This window comes from Dama dama, chromosome 5, assembly GCF_033118175.1.
Source record: "Dama dama isolate Ldn47 chromosome 5, ASM3311817v1, whole genome shotgun sequence".
Taxonomy (NCBI): Eukaryota; Metazoa; Chordata; class Mammalia; order Artiodactyla; family Cervidae; genus Dama; species Dama dama.
Window position 1 is genome coordinate 77,631,789 of NC_083685.1, and position 17,441 is coordinate 77,649,229.

General features: G+C 39.9%; 1 protein-coding gene across 1 annotated transcript in view; it reads left to right on the plus strand.

The window, feature by feature from the left end:
- The window catches only part of ANKFN1 (ankyrin repeat and fibronectin type III domain containing 1), a 159,599-nt gene that overhangs the window by 85,170 nt on the left and 56,988 nt on the right, over window positions 1-17,441 (plus strand). Inside the window, exons 7-10 of the mRNA XM_061140936.1 lie at window positions 6,477-6,584; window positions 15,586-15,685; window positions 15,994-16,126; window positions 16,602-16,718. Of these exons, the coding sequence (XP_060996919.1) occupies window positions 6,477-6,584; window positions 15,586-15,685; window positions 15,994-16,126; window positions 16,602-16,718 (458 nt within the window). The remainder of the gene's footprint in view (window positions 1-6,476; window positions 6,585-15,585; window positions 15,686-15,993; window positions 16,127-16,601; window positions 16,719-17,441) is intronic.

Sequence of the window (17,441 nt, forward strand, 5' to 3'; positions counted from 1 at the left end):
TACTATTTTACTGATGAGGGAACTATTAATGTTGATGTACATAACATACACACATACAGCCCAACAGCACAAAATTAGCAAACACTAAAGTCAAGTCTAAACCCTGTGTCCCTTGCTCTTAACCACCATGCTCTACTCCTCCTCTACTAATAAGGAAATTAGGATTGAGAGATGCTGCCTTGCCCAAAATCACAACTTTGGTACATAGCCGAGCCAGGATTAAGTCTAAACTAGTCGTTGATGAAAGTGAAAGAGGAGAGTGAAAAAGTTGGCTTAAAGCTTAACATTCAGAAAACTAAGATCATGGCATCTGGTCCCATCACTTCATGGGAAATAGATGGGGAGACAGTGGAAACAGTGTCAGACTTTATTTTGGGGAACTCCAAAATCACGGCAGATGGTGATTGCAGCCATGAAATTAAAAGATGCTTACTCCTTGGAAGGAAAGTTATAACCAACCTAGACAGCATATTAAAAAGCAGAGACATTATTTTGCCAACAAAGGTCCATCTGGTCAAGGCTATGGTTTTTCCAGTGGTCATGTATGGATGTGAGAGTTGGACTGTGAAGAAAGCTGAGCACCAAAAAATTGATGCTTTTGAACTGTGGTGTTGGAGAAGACTCTTGAGAGTCCCTTGGACTGCAAGGATATCCAGCCAGTCCATCCTATAGGAGATCAGTCCTGGGTGTTCATTGGAAGGACTGATGCTGAAGCTGAAACTCCAATACTTTGGCCACCTCATGCAGAGTTGACTCATTGAAAAGATCCTGATGCTGGAAGGGATTGGGGACAGGAAGAGAAGGGGATGACAGAGGATGAGATGGCTGGATGGCATCTCTGACTCGATGGACATGAGTTTGAGTGAACTCCGGGAGTTGGTGATGGACAGGAAGGCCTGGCGTGCTGCGATTCATGGGGTGGCAAAGAGTCGGACACGACTGAGCGACTGAACTGAACTGAGTCAAGACTCTATGCAGTAAGTAGTGCCCTGCTATCAGGCAGACCATCAGACTAAAATGCAGCCAGCCAACACCAACTACTGCCTCTGGTGGATTATTGCTGTTGCTGTTCAGTTGCTCAGTCAGGTGTGACTCTTTACAACCCCATAGATTGCAGCGTGCCAGGCTTCCCTGTCCTTTACTGTCTGCTAGAGTTTGCTCAAATTCATGTCCATTGAGTCAAAGATGCCATCCAACCTCTCATCCTTGTCGCCCCTTCTCCTCCTGCCTTCAACCTTTCCCAGCAGCAGGGTCTTTTCCAGTCAGTCAGCAGTTCACATCAGGTGACCAAATTATTGGCGCTTCAGCTTCAGCATCAGTCCTTCCAATGAATATTCAGGATTGATTTTCTTTAGGATTCACTGGTTTGATCTCCTTGTTGGCCAAGGGACTCTCAGAAGTCTTCTCCTACAGCACAGTTAGAAAGCATCAATTCTTCAGCACTCAGCCTTCATATGGTTCAACTCTCACATCCATGCATGACTATTGAAAAACCATAGCTTTGACTATACAGACCTTTTTCAGCAAAATGATGTCTCTGCTTTTCAATATGCTATCTAGGTTTGTTATAGCAAGCTTCTTTTAATTTCATGGCTGCAGTCAATGTCTTCAGTGATTCTGGAGTCCAAGAAAATAAAGTGTGTCACTATTTCCATTTTTTCCCATCTATTTGCAAGAAGCAATTGGACCGGATGCCATGATCTTAGTTTTTTGAATGGCGAGTTTTAAGCCAGCTTTTTCACTCTCCACTTTCACCTTCATCAAAAAGCTCTTTAGTTCCTCTTCATTTCTTGCCATTGGGTGATTATTGATATTTCTGAGGTTATTGATATTTCTCTTGGTTATTGATATTTCTGAGGTTATTGGTATTTCTTCTAGCAATCTTGATTCCAGCTTGTGATTCATTCAGCCCAGCATTTCGCATGATGTACTCTGCATATAAGTTAAATAAGCAGAGTGACAATATACAGCCTTGACGTACTCCTTTTCCTATTTGGAACCAGTCTGTTCCATGTCCAGCTCTAACTGTTGCTTCTTGACCTGCATACAGGTTTCTCAGGAGGCAGGTCAGGTGGTCTGGTATTCCCATCTCTTCAAGAATTTTCCACAGTTTTTGTGATCCACACAAAGGCTTTAGCAGAGTCAATGAAGCAGAAGTAGATGTTTTTTCTGGAATTCTCTTGCTTTTTCTATGATCCGATAGATGTTGGCAATTTGATCTCTGGTTCCTCTGCCTTTTCTAAACCCAGCTTGTACATTTGCAAGTTCTCGGTTCACATACTGTTGAAGCCTAGCTTGAAGGATTTTGAGCATTACCTTGCTAGCATGTGAAATAAGTGCAATTGTGCAGCTGTTTGAACATTCTTTGACATTGTCTTTCTTTGGGATTGGAATGAAAACTGACCTTTTCCAGTCCTGTGGCCACTGCTGAGTTTTCCAAATTTGCTGGCATATTGAGTGCAGCACCTTCACAGCAGCATCCTTTAGGATTTTAAATAGCTCAGCTGGAATTCCCCATCATCTCCATTAGCTTTGCTCATAGTAATGCTTCCTAAGGCCCTCTTCACACTCCAGGATGTCTGGCTCTAGGTGAGTGACCACACCATCATGGTTGTTCGGGTCATTAAGAACTTTTTTGTAGAGTTCTTCTGTGTATTCTTGCCTCTTGTGGATTCAGATAGCTAAATCGGGCCATACAGAGCCTTGGACCACAAATACCAAAGATCTCTGAGACTCCTGAGTCCCCTAGCGTTTGATTTACCTATTCCAGTCTTACCTGGGCATCTTTCTTACTGAAGACTTTCCAGAAGCACATGTGGGGAATATTGCAAGATTAAGATAAGACACTACTATACTATCTAGTATACTAAGATACTTAAGGAACCAATGTCATTCCAGGGTGGGACAGAGAGGAAGGATATGTATTTTTGAAGATGGAAGGATAGAAGGAATGGAAAAGCAAGAAAAAAAAAGTAGGAAAAAAATAGTACACCTGAAAGTGGGGCAGGGGGAACCCACTACAAATGCTTATCCAATGCAAATTCTGATTTATATTATGTATTTACTTATAAACATCAGATGGAGCCTGGTTCTGTAAACTTCAAATTCTATTCAGATACTCTCCCTCACAGCCCATTTGAAGAGCTGTCTCCAGAATGAAAAGAACAGTTGTCCAGGGCTGGGAAGAGTTACTTATTACTTGGTAATTAACATAGCAAATGGCAACACTTTCTAAAACAGCACATTTGATTAGTAGGGGTATCTGGCAAAGAACTGAAATCGAAACATGTCATTACAGTCGCTGCAGACTTGCCATGTCACTTGGAAAGAACAATATAAAAACACTCTGGTTCTATTTATAAACAGAGTATGACATTGTGATGTAACATATATCAGTATTCAGATATTTACTAGAGGACAATGTATTCTAACATGACAGAGTAATTGGAAATTTGGTGATATGTTCCAGTAAGCTATAAAACTTTAAAAAATATTTTTACAAAAAGCCCTGATGTGTCTTTATAGACTGATGTTAAGTGGCATGGTACATAACAAGAGAAAAGGACCCAGACAGACTTGTCTGAGTTATGATCAGGAAAGCCCTGATATCGCCAGTGAATGTAAGCCCTGCATTGTGTTGCGATTGAAGTGTTCTCATTATCAGAACAGTGAACAGTATTATGTAGCACAATCTGCTCTTTTCCTACCACCCTGAGTTTATTCCTGTCAGGTTCCTGATTTCTTAATATATTTTCAATTTTCTTCCTCATCCCTAAAGTCTCCTATTTTATGTAGTCATCAGAACCTTCCAAACATCTATGAGAAAAACCCATTCTTTCCAAAAACCTTGGCATCATGTCCAGCGCTCATTCAGGCTGCAATTTAGCATTAGCAACTTTCTAATGTATCATAAAGTCATCAGTTCAAGCTCGCCTCTGAGGTAATAGGGCTCAGCTGAAACAGCCAGGTCTAATTCATCTCCCCCTGCATTGATGGCAGTATTAACACTCAGAATATATGAGTACGTTCAGAGTCATGTAGTAATTCAGCCACCCAGGAGTCTCACTCAAGCAGACAGCTTTGCTCATCTTATCTGAGTACTTCAGATATATTCACCTAAGAGAACAAACACATAATGGTCTCTGGGAATTCACGAGAGCATTGTTTATTCTCACTGTGTCCAGATACCAGGGCCACTATAGATAGTCCAAGGGCCACTTGGAATTTGTTTCCTCAGACATTTCTAAATGTCCCAGTGAAAGCTCTTTCCTAGCCCATTCTACATGAACACCATCATGCTTCAAGTCACAATGCTTTACCAACATTTAATGAGCATCTCCAATGTGCCCAGAATAGTGCTTTACTTACATTATTCCTCTGAAACCACAAATAACCTAAAAAAGAGATTCAAAAGCTCACTTTACAGAGAAGAACCCTGAGGCAAAGAGAAATTAAGTCATGGTTTCTGCCAACAAGGAACGGCGTCCACAGAAAGCACCTATGCCAATTCCCTGTCTCCAGAGTTGACCACAGCTAAGCCACAGCACATAGACTCCAACCAAACTCTCACCCTCCTTCTCAAAAGAAAACAAAAACAAAAGCATCGCCATGGTATAAGGAAATGAGCACTATATGGAGGGCCATGAGACTCTATTATAGTCCTGGCTACGCCACCAACAAGCTGAATGGCTATCTCTCGGCCTTTATTTTCTAAGAGGTGAAAGGAAGATGGGTACATGGTGGGTAGATGGGAAGGAAGAGGGATTAGAAAATCTCTGAGGCCTTCCACTTCAAAGGGAATTATCTGCTAAGGTAAGAAATGATGTTTCCATATACCCCATTCAGGAAGTTCACTTTCCATCAATGAGTTCCCTTCTTTTTAAGTTATTATTTACATAAGGCTTGCCATGTAACACTGTGCTGAATATCTAATATAATACACCTCTCATTTAATCTGCACAAAAATCCTGCCAGATAGATACCATACCCCTTTTTCATACTACTGAGCCAAGTCACTGTCAGTGTGAGTAACTTGTCTTACAGACACAAAACTAGGAATCAGAAGTGCCAGGGCTTAAAACCAGACTTATCTGACTCTATAACCTGAGTTCTCTCTGACTATGCTGAACTGCTTGGCCTAGGATGGACCAATCCGGAATGTTTTTACCTAACGTTAACTGTGATGGTGGTCTTCCCTCAGGCTCAGTCGGTAAGGAATCCGCCTGCAATGCAGGAGACCCCAGTTAGACTCCTGGGTTGGGAAGATCCACTGGAGAAGGGAGAGGCTACCCACTCCAGTATTCTGGCCTGGAGAATTCCATGGACTGTATAGTCCATGGGGTTGCAGAGAGTCGGACATGACTGAGCAACTCTCACTTTCACTTCACTTTCAACTGTCATGGCATCAGCTTAAAAAGGGAGGCTAAACAAGAGGGACTCGCTATTTTAAAATAACTCTTAGTGGAGGGAACTTGAAACTTGTTCAATTAGAACTTAAGCCTCAGATATATTCATGAACTAACTGGCTTTTCTTGAAAAGAATGTCTACCAATTTTAGAGAAAGCATTTAAACTAAGAAGCACTTTAAGTTGTTGCTTTTGAAAGATCCAGAAAGTAAAAGCCGGGGGAAAGAGATTAGAGGAGGAAAGGGATGGACTATGAAATGACTGACCTGCTGGGAAAAAAAAAAAAAAACTAGGGTTGGAGACAGCAGAATTATAATCTTGACATTAGACCCATACGGATTATTACTTTTGATATCATCATAGCCAAATGGAATGAAAATAGAAGGGGGAGAAAAATCTCAGTGGGTATTGCAATTTAAATTTGCCATGTAAGCTAATACTGTATACTTAGAGACTGAGCAGACAGGGTGGTTGGTGGCCCCGAGTATGTGCAGGCGTTGCTGTGCCAGCTAACCAAAGCAGACATTCATTAGAGCTAAAATGTAGATTTCCATTTCTTGGCATCTGACATGGGCTCTTTCCTTGGAAAGAAATGTCAATTTGGCCAAAAGTGTGAAACCTGCAATAAAAGCATTGGGACTGTGGATTTCATCTCGTCTGCACATTCCCACCCCTTTCTTTCCTTCTGTGGAAATGCAGTCGCAACCTGGGGTGCTGAATGGAGAGGTGACAGGGGAACTGATTAGGACACGGATGCTGAAAAGGCGGGTAAGGAGCTGCGGGAGGGGACATTGGACTCCCAAATCCTCTATTTTCTTTTGGCTTTCAATTATCATTTTCTCTTGCCTTGAAACGGCCCAACACAAGACACCAACCACAATTACTGTTTTGTGCAGGGCCTGAACAATGGCAGCTTCTGAACCCTTGGCAGTTCCTGCTCACTGTGCGAGTGCTGGGTGCTCACCCACAGAGTCTGTGGGTAGTATGATAAAACTCAGCTCCCGAGGCAAGGCAGGGAAGAGGCCTCTGCTACTTGAAAATTTCACTCTGTTTATTTCTTTTGTTCAATAGACTGGAAAGACTATGACGACAGAGCGCCCAGACACAAGGGACAGAGTGAAGTTTTGGAAGGTCTGCTGCAGCAGGTCCGAGCCCTTCATCAGCATTATAGTTGCCGGGGTAAGGATAAAAATCTCCTCCGGGCCATCGACTGAGGTCTCGGTGGCGCCGGTAATTTTAGCAGCTTCCTAACTGGGTCATACCTTCTCATTCATCAAGGAGGGAGAGAGATATTAATATTTGTACATCTGGAATCACTTTACAGCACTATCTTGCTTTAACCCTTGAGAAGAGACTCTCCCTTCCTTCCCTTCCTTTTTCTTTCACACCCTCACTCCATAGGAACAGTTTGCAAACAAGCACAGGAAAAATAGCAACTGCCACTAGTTTTATTTAAACTGCACCTTCACGGAACCTCTCAGTGTGCGGGGTCTTTGGGATGCTCACCCTCAAACTTTTCACCTGCAACAAAAATTCTCTAAGCATCCCTGTGGAAGCTCAACCAAATTGTATCAGCAAACTTTTGTGTATGTTTATAATAAAGTTTACATGCAATTTCACATTCTATATCTCTTTTCATCCTCATTTTGGAAATTATCACTGAGGCTAAGTGGCTTGACCAAGGTCAAAATGCCAAGAAGAAACAGAACCAAGATACCAAAGTAGGCTTTCTGTCTCCAAGCCAGTATTCTTGTTACAGCTCATTTTTGTGTCCCACTCTTAAATCAGGACTGGGCACTGGCTTTTAATCTCACCCTGAATTTTAATCTTTCCCTGCACTACTGCTCATGAGAAAGTAGAGCACACCTTCTCTAGACATAGCTAACTATACCCAGAAAATCTCTGAGAAGTTTTAAAAAGATTATTTTCTACTTGGGCTGTTCAAATGGGACAGGGTCAGGTTTCTGATCTGTGTAATGATTTGTGGAGCAGGCACTTAGTTTTATTTGGAGAATTAAAAGTTCCATAAAGTTTTCATTTTCCATGCTCCTTCACCCATCAGATCTCTAACTGCATTGTACTCTCTAGAATAGGGCACTGCTGGACCAGCTAGGTTAGAAATCTATGGTTGAACTAAGAAATGCTAAACGGGTTTTGACTGGGTATAAGGAAATCATATTAAGCACTAGCAAAAGTTGTTCCCAGTTGCTATATAGCTATGACAACAGAGCCGTTAAGAAATGCCAGCTATAGCTAGAAATGAGCAGAAGTGTTTGCAAGAAAATCATGTTCTAATGAGTGGTTGGTTCATTAGGAGATTTTAATATGCATGGAAGAAGCTTGAGAAGGAAACCCAAGTGGAATTTCATTCTTGGATCTCTAGGAAAACTTTAGCCAGACAAGAGCCTTCAACATTCCACATTGGCCAAAATACCCTCAGTTCTCAGTTATCCAGGGTCCATTTAACCAAGCCATGCATTACCTAGGCTCATCTCTCTTCTTCTGCCTTTCCATCATTTCCCTGTCCTTCAGCTCCTGCATGGCATGCAAAAATGATAAAGCAATTGGATAGATTTTTCTTTGCAATTCATAAGCCATTTTGTGTTTTCTGATAAAGATCAGAGGGGGAAAGCTAAAACTACTCATGGAATGAGGGATTGTTTTTTCTATTATCTGAGGATTTAGATGCTCTCTCCAATACTACTGGGTTACAGTCCAATAATCAGAAAATGATTGTCTTGACAGCCCAGTTATTTCTATAGTTGCCATTCAACTTTTATCATGTACATATTTTCCCCCCACAGGGATATAAATATACACATAGCATCAAGCAAGATTTAAGTAAAGCATTAAGTAGAATTCCCAAAAGAGAAGAGTATTTTTATATTGAAATGAACATTGGATATTTAAACAGTACCTAAAGTGTGTTCCAAAGAAGAGTGGTTGCATAATTTGCTCAGCTGAAAGAGGGTCTCCGGTCAAGTAAATTGGATTGTTACATTATATATCCCTTTATTGGACGTCTAAAATAGACATTAAAGACTCTGATAAAAAGACATTTTGAATTTGGTTAAGCAAGCATTTTCCAAACTTATTTGGCCATTGTAAAACCTTTTTTACAGAATTAGGGTTCCAAGGTACAAAGTTTGAGGAACATTGACCTGTCATACACCAGGGTAAAACAAATGATCTTCCAAGATGATACAACATAAATCTTTCTAAGTCTAAAAGGATAAAAGAAGGATAATTAGGTATTGTATACAGAAAACTACAAAACTTTTGTTTAAAATACTCAAGTACATTGATACTATGTGGTTTACAACTTTCATAATTAGAAAAAACAATTATTTAAAATCCCATTTTTACAACTTACTGTGCATACTTAAGAAAAGCATTTAACCTCTCTGAGCCATAACTTCCCTATCAGAAAAAGCCAGCATAATGATATCCATCTGAAGGACTGTTTTAAGAGTTAAACCAGATAATGGATTAAACTCATCTGGCATAGTGTAGGCACTTGGCAAACTCTAGCTTATTTTTTTCCATTGTTTTTCCAATTGAAGAATGGAGCACTCTCCATCCTTAGCACTTTATATGTCCTAGAATTAAAGTGGAATCACTGATTCCATTGTAATGAGCCTGTAGTACTCAATAAACACACAGCATATTCTAAATGCAGAATTAATAACAAAACATTCCTTCACCTACCAAAGCCCTACACAGAAGATACCAAAACCCACATTAATTTCTTTATTTTTGGCTAAAGAACTGGCCACAGCTAATTCACATATTTAGAGATGGAAATTCAGTGGCGATATTGCATGGCCTTGATTGTTCACAAGGTTAATGCCCCGACATACATAATGAAATATAAAGAAGTCAACTGTGTTCACTAAAGCAGTCCCCTACAGGAGTGAATTTCAATTATTCTCCAATTTTTCAACTGGCAAACATTAATTGAAACATTGTCTACTATGTGTTAGGTGCTAGATGTACTGGTATGAATAAAATAAACTCTCTATGCTCTAAGCACTTAAAAACTAAAGACCAGCTGCATTCAGAGTCCAGAAAACTAACCATTGCTCCAGAATTCTGAACTAAGCAAAAACAGAATAGAAGCCACAGTGTTCTTGGGAGAGAAGTGAGCTTAGATCTTGTATCAGTCTGGTGACTCAGACAGTCTGTAAAAAAACGTCTGCCTGCAATGCAGAAGACCTGGGTTCGATCCCTGGGTCAGGAAGATCCTCTGGAGAAGGGAACGGCTACCCTCTCTACTATTCTTGCCCGGAGAATTTCATAGACGAGGAGCCTGGTGGGTTACAGTTCCTGGGGTTGCAAAGGGTCGGACACAACTGGGTGACTAATACTTTCGCTTTCATCAGTCAAGATGGGCTGTGTCATGCTGCAGTACCCAAATGAACTGCAAAATATTTATTTCTCCCATGTGCTACTACTATATGTCTGTCACTGGTCAGCTGAGGGCTGGCTATCCATCAGTCCTGTCATGATACTCCTTCTAGAAATATTTGTCAGAACCCATGGGGGAAAAAAGACACTTGAAGGTCTCATATGGACAAGATTAACATTCACACTCAAAATCCATCGGCAAAACTGGTCACATGGCCCCAACCCAACCACAAGAGCTCCAAGAAGTGTAATTCTACTGTTTGTCCAAACTGGAGATCTGGAATATTTAACATTTTCATGGGCCCCTTCCCCAGCTAGAAGCAGCATTTCTCATTTTCTTTTTAGCCTAATTTTTTTTTAGTTTAGTCTTCATTTTTAATTAAGTTATACATGACTGTACTCTGAAGCCAGATTTATGTGGGTTCAAACACAGGCTGAACATTTACAAAGTTGTGTGATCTTAAGTAAATTCCCACCTTCTCTATACCTCACTTTGCTCACTTGTAAAATGCAAATAAGAATTATGTAAATCTGTCAGTTATTTGAGAACTGAATGACTTAAAATAAATAAAGCATTAAGAAAAGTTTTATTATTAAAGAAAAAGCAATTTCTCCCATCATCTGTTTTTTATTCCCTAAAGGCTCAATTATTTTGATGTTTTTTCCTCTATCTCTAAATAACAGGGTTATATTGCTAATTCCTGATTTTTAAAAATTATAGTTACTATTTCACTAAGGAAGATGATTATTTCTTTTTTATCCCTCCACTCTCTTACAAGCACATATAATTCCTACCCCCTTATCCTCCTTACCCCCCAGAGAAGAGAATGGCAATGCATTCAAGTATTCTTGCCTGGAGAATCCCATGGACAAAGAAGCCTGGTGGGCTATAGTCCACGGGGTTACAAAGATTTGACTTGACTGAGTGACTAAGCATGCATACACCCTCCTAATATTGTAATTTTAATAAGATCAATATTTATTGCTAATGTTATAATGATCATATAAATTTTATGATCATTTTCCTTTCCTAGATAAAATTTTATTTCCCCTGTAGATAATACTCAACTTTTATTATGTGTTTTTTTATCTTTCCATGTTATAACTAACTAATCCCCAAGCTACTCTCCAGTTTCATCAATTTTCTCTCAGTACAATCAGATACATAAGTATTGTTTCGAGTGCACCTTCTTAAAGAAACCTCTCATAGAGTCCTCTAACCTGCTCCAGTTTAGACTGGTTACTGGATGCCCCCGTCTCTGTTAAATAGCTGTCACTCCAGGATCTCCTTTCATCACTGTATTGAGGATTCTTCTTGCCACTCTCCAATACTGGAATTCCTCTGTTTACCATCTCTTCCTTTTTCTGGGGTTTGTCTGTCATTGGTGGAGCCCTTCCTCTAGTAACTTCCTCATAGGATACTTGGGAGCTAATTTTTGGATACATTAAGTGTCTGGAGATTTATTTATTTTATTTAATATTTATTTAAGGGTTTAGATACATGTAGAATTCACAACTGAAATAATTTTCCTTCATATTCATCATTTTCAAGCCTTCAGTGCTGAAAAGTCTGACACTATTCTGATTCCAGAAGTTTTATATGAAAGCTACTTTTTCCTGCCCTGGAAGTTTTTAAGCTTTCTTTATAACTTCACTATTCTAAAATTTCACTGCTATGTCCCTTTGAGTGGCTCTTTTTTGTCTGTTGTGCTGCACATTTGGCAAGCCCTTTCAATATGGAAACTTACAGCTTTCAATTATGGGATATTTTCTTAAATTATTTCTTTAATTATTTCTTCCCCTCCTTTTGCTCTGCTCTCTCCTATGAGAACCCTAATTCAGATACTTGAACCTCATAAACCAGCCCCATTTGTTTTTTTCGTCTCCTACATTTCATGTTCCTTTGCTCCACTTTCTTGCAGATTCCCCCAATTTTACTTCTTAGTTGGCTTTTCAGGCTTCAATAACATATTTCTAGTTTCTGATGCTCTCTGTTGTTCTCTGAAAATTTCTCTTACAGACGCTTATCTTTTTTACAAGGATGCAAAGTCTTTGCTTGTCTCTCAGGCTACTAATGATTGGCTTTTTTTCATTTTGTGTTTTCTTTTTTCAACATAGACTCCTCTCTAAACTGCTCTTTTGCTTGTTTTTGGCCTGTGCTTTTTCTGTTATATGTTATCCAAACTGCCTAGTGATCCTTGTATATGTGCTCAGATTTAAGAGAAGAGAACTCAGTAGCTGTTGAGAAGCTTTGAACACAAGGATGGGGCTCTTAAACACACCACTGTAGAGTGATCCAGCATAGCCTTATCTTTAGGAAAGTAATAAAGCCAATGTCAGAATCTTTAGGTGTATTTTTATGCTAATCAGAGCCTCCACAGACACTATTTCCAGTGTTCTGCCTGGAGGATAGAAGTTTGAGTCCCAGTGTTCCCAGAGGCCAGTGGGGAAATATGCTGTAAGGAAGCTTTCATTTAATCCACTTGTTTTGAGTACATACCACTCCCTCCTTCCATTTATAACCATACATCATGTCTTTCACACCAAAGATCTCTGTTTCTTCTTTCCTGAAATTAAGCTACCATCTTTCATCTAGAATGGGGAAGGGATAGGGAAGGCTATCTAGACCTCTAACTACTTCTTAAACAGATTTCAACAAAACCTCCTCATTTTAGCTCCATATTCATCATGCACTTCTAGCAATGTATGATGCCCATGGGGTGAGTCATGTTACTTTTCAACTTCCTCCACTGTTGGCCGAGGGTTCATCTTCCTCAAGTCTACTAAATCCCTCTGTCCATCTGCTTCCTAGCTACCAAAATTCACTTGCTTTTATCTCCTTTCCTATCTCTTTGTCTTTATAGATTTATATCCCTTCTTCTTTTTTAAATCTCTTAAGCAAGAGAATTCCAGAAAAACATATATTTCAACTAGAAAAGGTCAGTTTTCATTTCAATCCCAAAGAAAGGCAATGCCAAATAATGTTCAATCTACTGCACAACTGCACTCATCTCACACACTAGCAAAGTAATGCTCAAAATTCTCCAAGCCAGGCTTCAACCGTACATGAACGAAGAACTTCCAGATGTTCAAGCTGGATTTAGAAAAGGCAGAGGAACCAGATATCAAGTTGCCAACATCCACTGGATCATTGAAAAGGCAAGAGAATTCCAGGGAAATATCTGCTTCATTGACTATGCCAAAGCCTTTAACTGTGTGGATTACAACAATCTGTGGAAAAGTCTTCAAGAGATGGGAATACCAGACCACCTGATCTGCCTCCTGAGAAACCTATATGCAGGTCAAGAAACAACAGAACTGGACATGGAACATCAGACTGACTGCATATTAGGGAAGGAGTACATCAAGACTGTATACAGTCACTCCACTTTAACTTATATGCAGAGTACATCATGCGAAATGCTGGGCTAGATGAAGCACAAGCTGGAATCAAGATTGCCAGAAGAAATATCAATAACCTTAGATATGCAGATGACCCCGTCCTTATGGCAGAAAGCAAAGTGGAACTAAAGAGCCTCTTGATGAAGGTGAAAGAGGAGAGTGAAAGAGCTGGCTTAAAACTCAGCATTCACAAAATGAAGATCATGGCATCCAGTCCCATTACTTCATGGCAAATAGATGGGGAAACAATGGAAACAGTGACAGATTTTGTTTTGTTGGGCTCCAAAATTACTGCAGATGGTGAATGCAGCTATGAAATTAAAAGATGCTTCCTCCTTAGAAGAAAAGCTATGAACAGCCTAGGCAGCATGTTAAAAAGCAGTGACATTACTTTGCCGACAAAGGTCCATCTAGTCAAGGCTATGGTTTTACCAGTAGTCATGTATGGATGTGAGAGTTGAACCATAAAGGTGGCTGAGTGCTGAAGAATTGATGCTTTTGAATTGTGGTATTAAAGAAGATTCTTGAGAATCCCTTGGACAGCAAGGAGATCAAACCAGTCAATCCTAAAGGAAATCAACCCTGAATATTCATTGGAAGGACTGATGCTGAGGTTGAAGCTTCAGTACTTTGGCTACCTGGTGCAAAGAGCCAGCTCATTAGAAAAGACCCTGATGCTAGGAAAGATTGAAGGCAGGAGGAGAAGGGGATGACAGAGAATGAGATGATTGGACAGCATCACCAACTCGATGGACATGAGTTTGAGCAAGCTCTGGAAGTTGGTGAAGGACAGGGAAGCCTGGCGTGCTGCAGTCCATGGGGTCGCAGAGTCGGACACGACTGAACAACTGAACAACAACTCTGCTTTTAGTAAGGTTTGGGAGAGAGTAGCATGTGATGAATATGTTCAATATGCTCCCTTTAATCACAAGTCCCAGCAGCGGTTCAAGCAGGATATGACCAAATTCATGTTCAAGTTAGAAGAAAATGCTTTTGCTTTGTCCTGGCAGGACTAACCACTATCAGCACAAGGGAACCTGGCATGAAAGCTTGCGTCAGTCAGCTCATTCCCAACTTCTCCTCGAGGATCATAGGCAGAACCACACTGGGCCTCAGGCACAGGCCATCTGCCCAGGTTTCCATGTCTAAGAGCAGTGACAGACTGTTCTCATCCCCAGTAACATGTCTGTCAAGACTTTGGTGAAGATCCCAACAACTTCATCTTCCATTCATTAATTATACTTAAGAATTAAAGCAATGATCATCTAGGTCAGCTCTAGGGAGCACTCTTTGCAAATACTGTTATAGGAAATCTATTACTTTTTTTTTAACTGAAGGATAATTGCTTTACAATGTTTTGTTGGTTTCTGCCGTACAGCAACATGGATCAGCCATAAATATACATATGTCCCCTCCCTCCTGAACCTTGCTCCCACCCGCTACCCCATTCTACTCCTCTAGGTTATCACAGATAGCACGAGATAACCTATCACTAGGTTATCACTGAGCTCCCTGTGTTATACACCAACTTCCCACTAGCTGTCATTTTACATATGGTAATGTATGTTTCAATGCTACTAGTTTTATCAGTGAGAGCTCCAGATTGTAAATAAAAGAGCTAAACAGAAGCAATGGATGATTTGCTCATCACAGTAACCACAGAACCTAACATATAGTGGTGTCCCAATAAATATTTTTCAGTGAATAAATGTGTTCATCTGGGTACCGGTTTTTGTAGACAAACCACTTAACCTATCTCAGTATTTTCTTCTGAATAATGAAGATGTTAACCATGCCTACAGCTATTTTTGTAAGCCAACACACACTCTGGGAAAAAAAAAAAAAAAAACTACCCCAGAATATTAGCAATGGTTGTGCTAAAGTGGCAAGATGGCATGTGTGGGGTGTTGTTCCTTTTCTATGCTCCAGACTTCCTGTAATGTGCCTATATTAATTTTATAATGAAAAAAAAATCAATAGAATATGTAGTCTAATAAGAGTTTTGCCAACATTGAGAAGTGTGTGAATATTAAAAGGCAATATGTGTTGGGCACAAAAGTTGATTCTATTTATTTTTATTCCACCTCATGATAAATAAGGAGGATATAAACAGAACACTGGAGTGATTTCCCCTGGAGTTATAAACGTTACTCATTTTCAACATTTTTGAGGAGCTATTCACTAACTGAGTTAACTACTGGCATCTCAAGATACAGAAGCTCCTAGACAGAGTGAATGAGCTGAGTCCCTCTGAAACTGAACATAAGTGCACTGAGAGGACAGGGGAGAGAAAGGCAGAAAGATGGGAGGAAGGCGCTGAGAGCGCTCTTCTTCCAGTGAAGTTTACACTGTACTTCGTTCTGTGTTCCAGAAAGTTCAAAAGTGCAAACCTCGGGCCGCAAGCCGTCAGTCTCCAGGAGCCTGAAACACCTATTCCATTCCTCAAACAAGTTTGTGAAGACCTTGAAACGGTGGGTCCTTTGTAGTTTTTCCAGGAAGTCTTAGCATCTCAGGAATCTACTGATTTTGGTTCTGAGTGGAAACTTGGTAAATATTGCTGTTTTATTATTAAAAGAATATAAAATTCACCTTTCTTCTGAGAATCTGGACAAAAGAATTATTTCTTTGAATTCTAGCCAATAAATTTGTGGTACTTAACAAGAATATTTTCATAAGTATATTTTAAATTATCATTTATCATGCCCAAAAATACTATTTCTATGATTCAGGCTTGGAGAAGATGGTTGAGGACAATTTTTATTTTGCTTTTTCTTTTCAGGGGACTCTACATAGCTGTTATATTTTATTACAAAGACAATATGTTAGTCAGCAATGAAGATCAAATACCGATTGTTGAAATAGATGACTCTCACCCGAGTTCCATTACACAAGATTTTCTGTGGTTCACAAAGGTATCCAGAGTTCTAATTTTATTCTTCCCCACTTTGCACCAACAGTACCTCACATAAATCTCTAAAACTTTAGTTGAGAAGTTGAGGAATCTCCAGTGATCAAAATATTGGAGTGGGAGTAAATTATCTCAATGGTCTCCTTCTGGCCTGATATGCCCTTTGTCATTAGAAATGCCAAAATAGTATCTACACATTTTCAGAGCAAAGAAGCTTCCATCCTGTCAGATTGTGTCTCCAGTATTCTGAGTTATGGGATCATTTGACAAAGACTAAAATGGGGATCTGATTGTTTCATTAACATTCAGATCTTTTTCCAGTTGGACAGAGATCAAAAAGTTGTTTTGCATGTATCTGAAAATGGACTGGAGAACAAACATCAGGTGTCAGGTTTCCTCCTGACTGCTTTGCTTTGATGCCACAACCTAAATCATGTGCTGGCTTGAATGATGATATGACCTCGTGACTTCTTTTGCAGCTGTCTTGTATGTGGGAAGATATAAGGTGGTTGAGGCAAAGCGTACCTATCTCCATGTCCTCGTCCACAGTACTACAAACTCGGCAGAAGATGCTTGCAGCCACAGCCCAGCTACAGGTGAGAGGCCAGGTCTCAACCTAGCCCTCCAAGGAAATTTTGGAAACACATGTCAGTTAAGTTGCCAACCCTACCTGGAAAGGGAAAGGGCGGGCTCCTTGCTGTTTTAGATCCTTAGACATATGAGTCGTCTTGGATGCTCTGAGCTGCATACCTGTCTTTGTAGTGAACCTGTGCTTTTGGCACTCTCCTGGGAGAGGAACAGAGGTTTATCTTGAAGAATCTAGAAGTAAACAAGGAGTAAAGAGACCTGAATTCTGGATCTGATGTTCACCAGTCAACTCATTTCTGCTTTCTGGATCTGAGTTTCATCATTTGCACAATAAGAGTCTGATTAGCTCTCTTGATGAGTTCTGGATGTTTTGGCATCCTGTGGATCTATATGAGTGTACGGAGATGGAAAAAGAGATGCTCAGATATTTTAAGGAGTTTCTTGGCTTGATGTTTATGGGAAAACAAATGTATCTGCATACATTTTTGATAATTAAAAGAACAAAACAAAAAAACTCTTAAAGACTTACCTTTCATTCTGAATTTAACCCTTCTGTACTATTAACCCAATCAGATCATATCTCCAAGCCCTGCAAGAATCTTTGTCAGTTACAGAGCTCCTCTTAGAAATGGCATCGAATTCTAACCAGGCATTTCTGGGTTTCCCTTTCATTGTTTTGTTTTTGTTTCAGTATTATCTGAATTTGTGGTTCTTAGCACAGGAAAACCTCT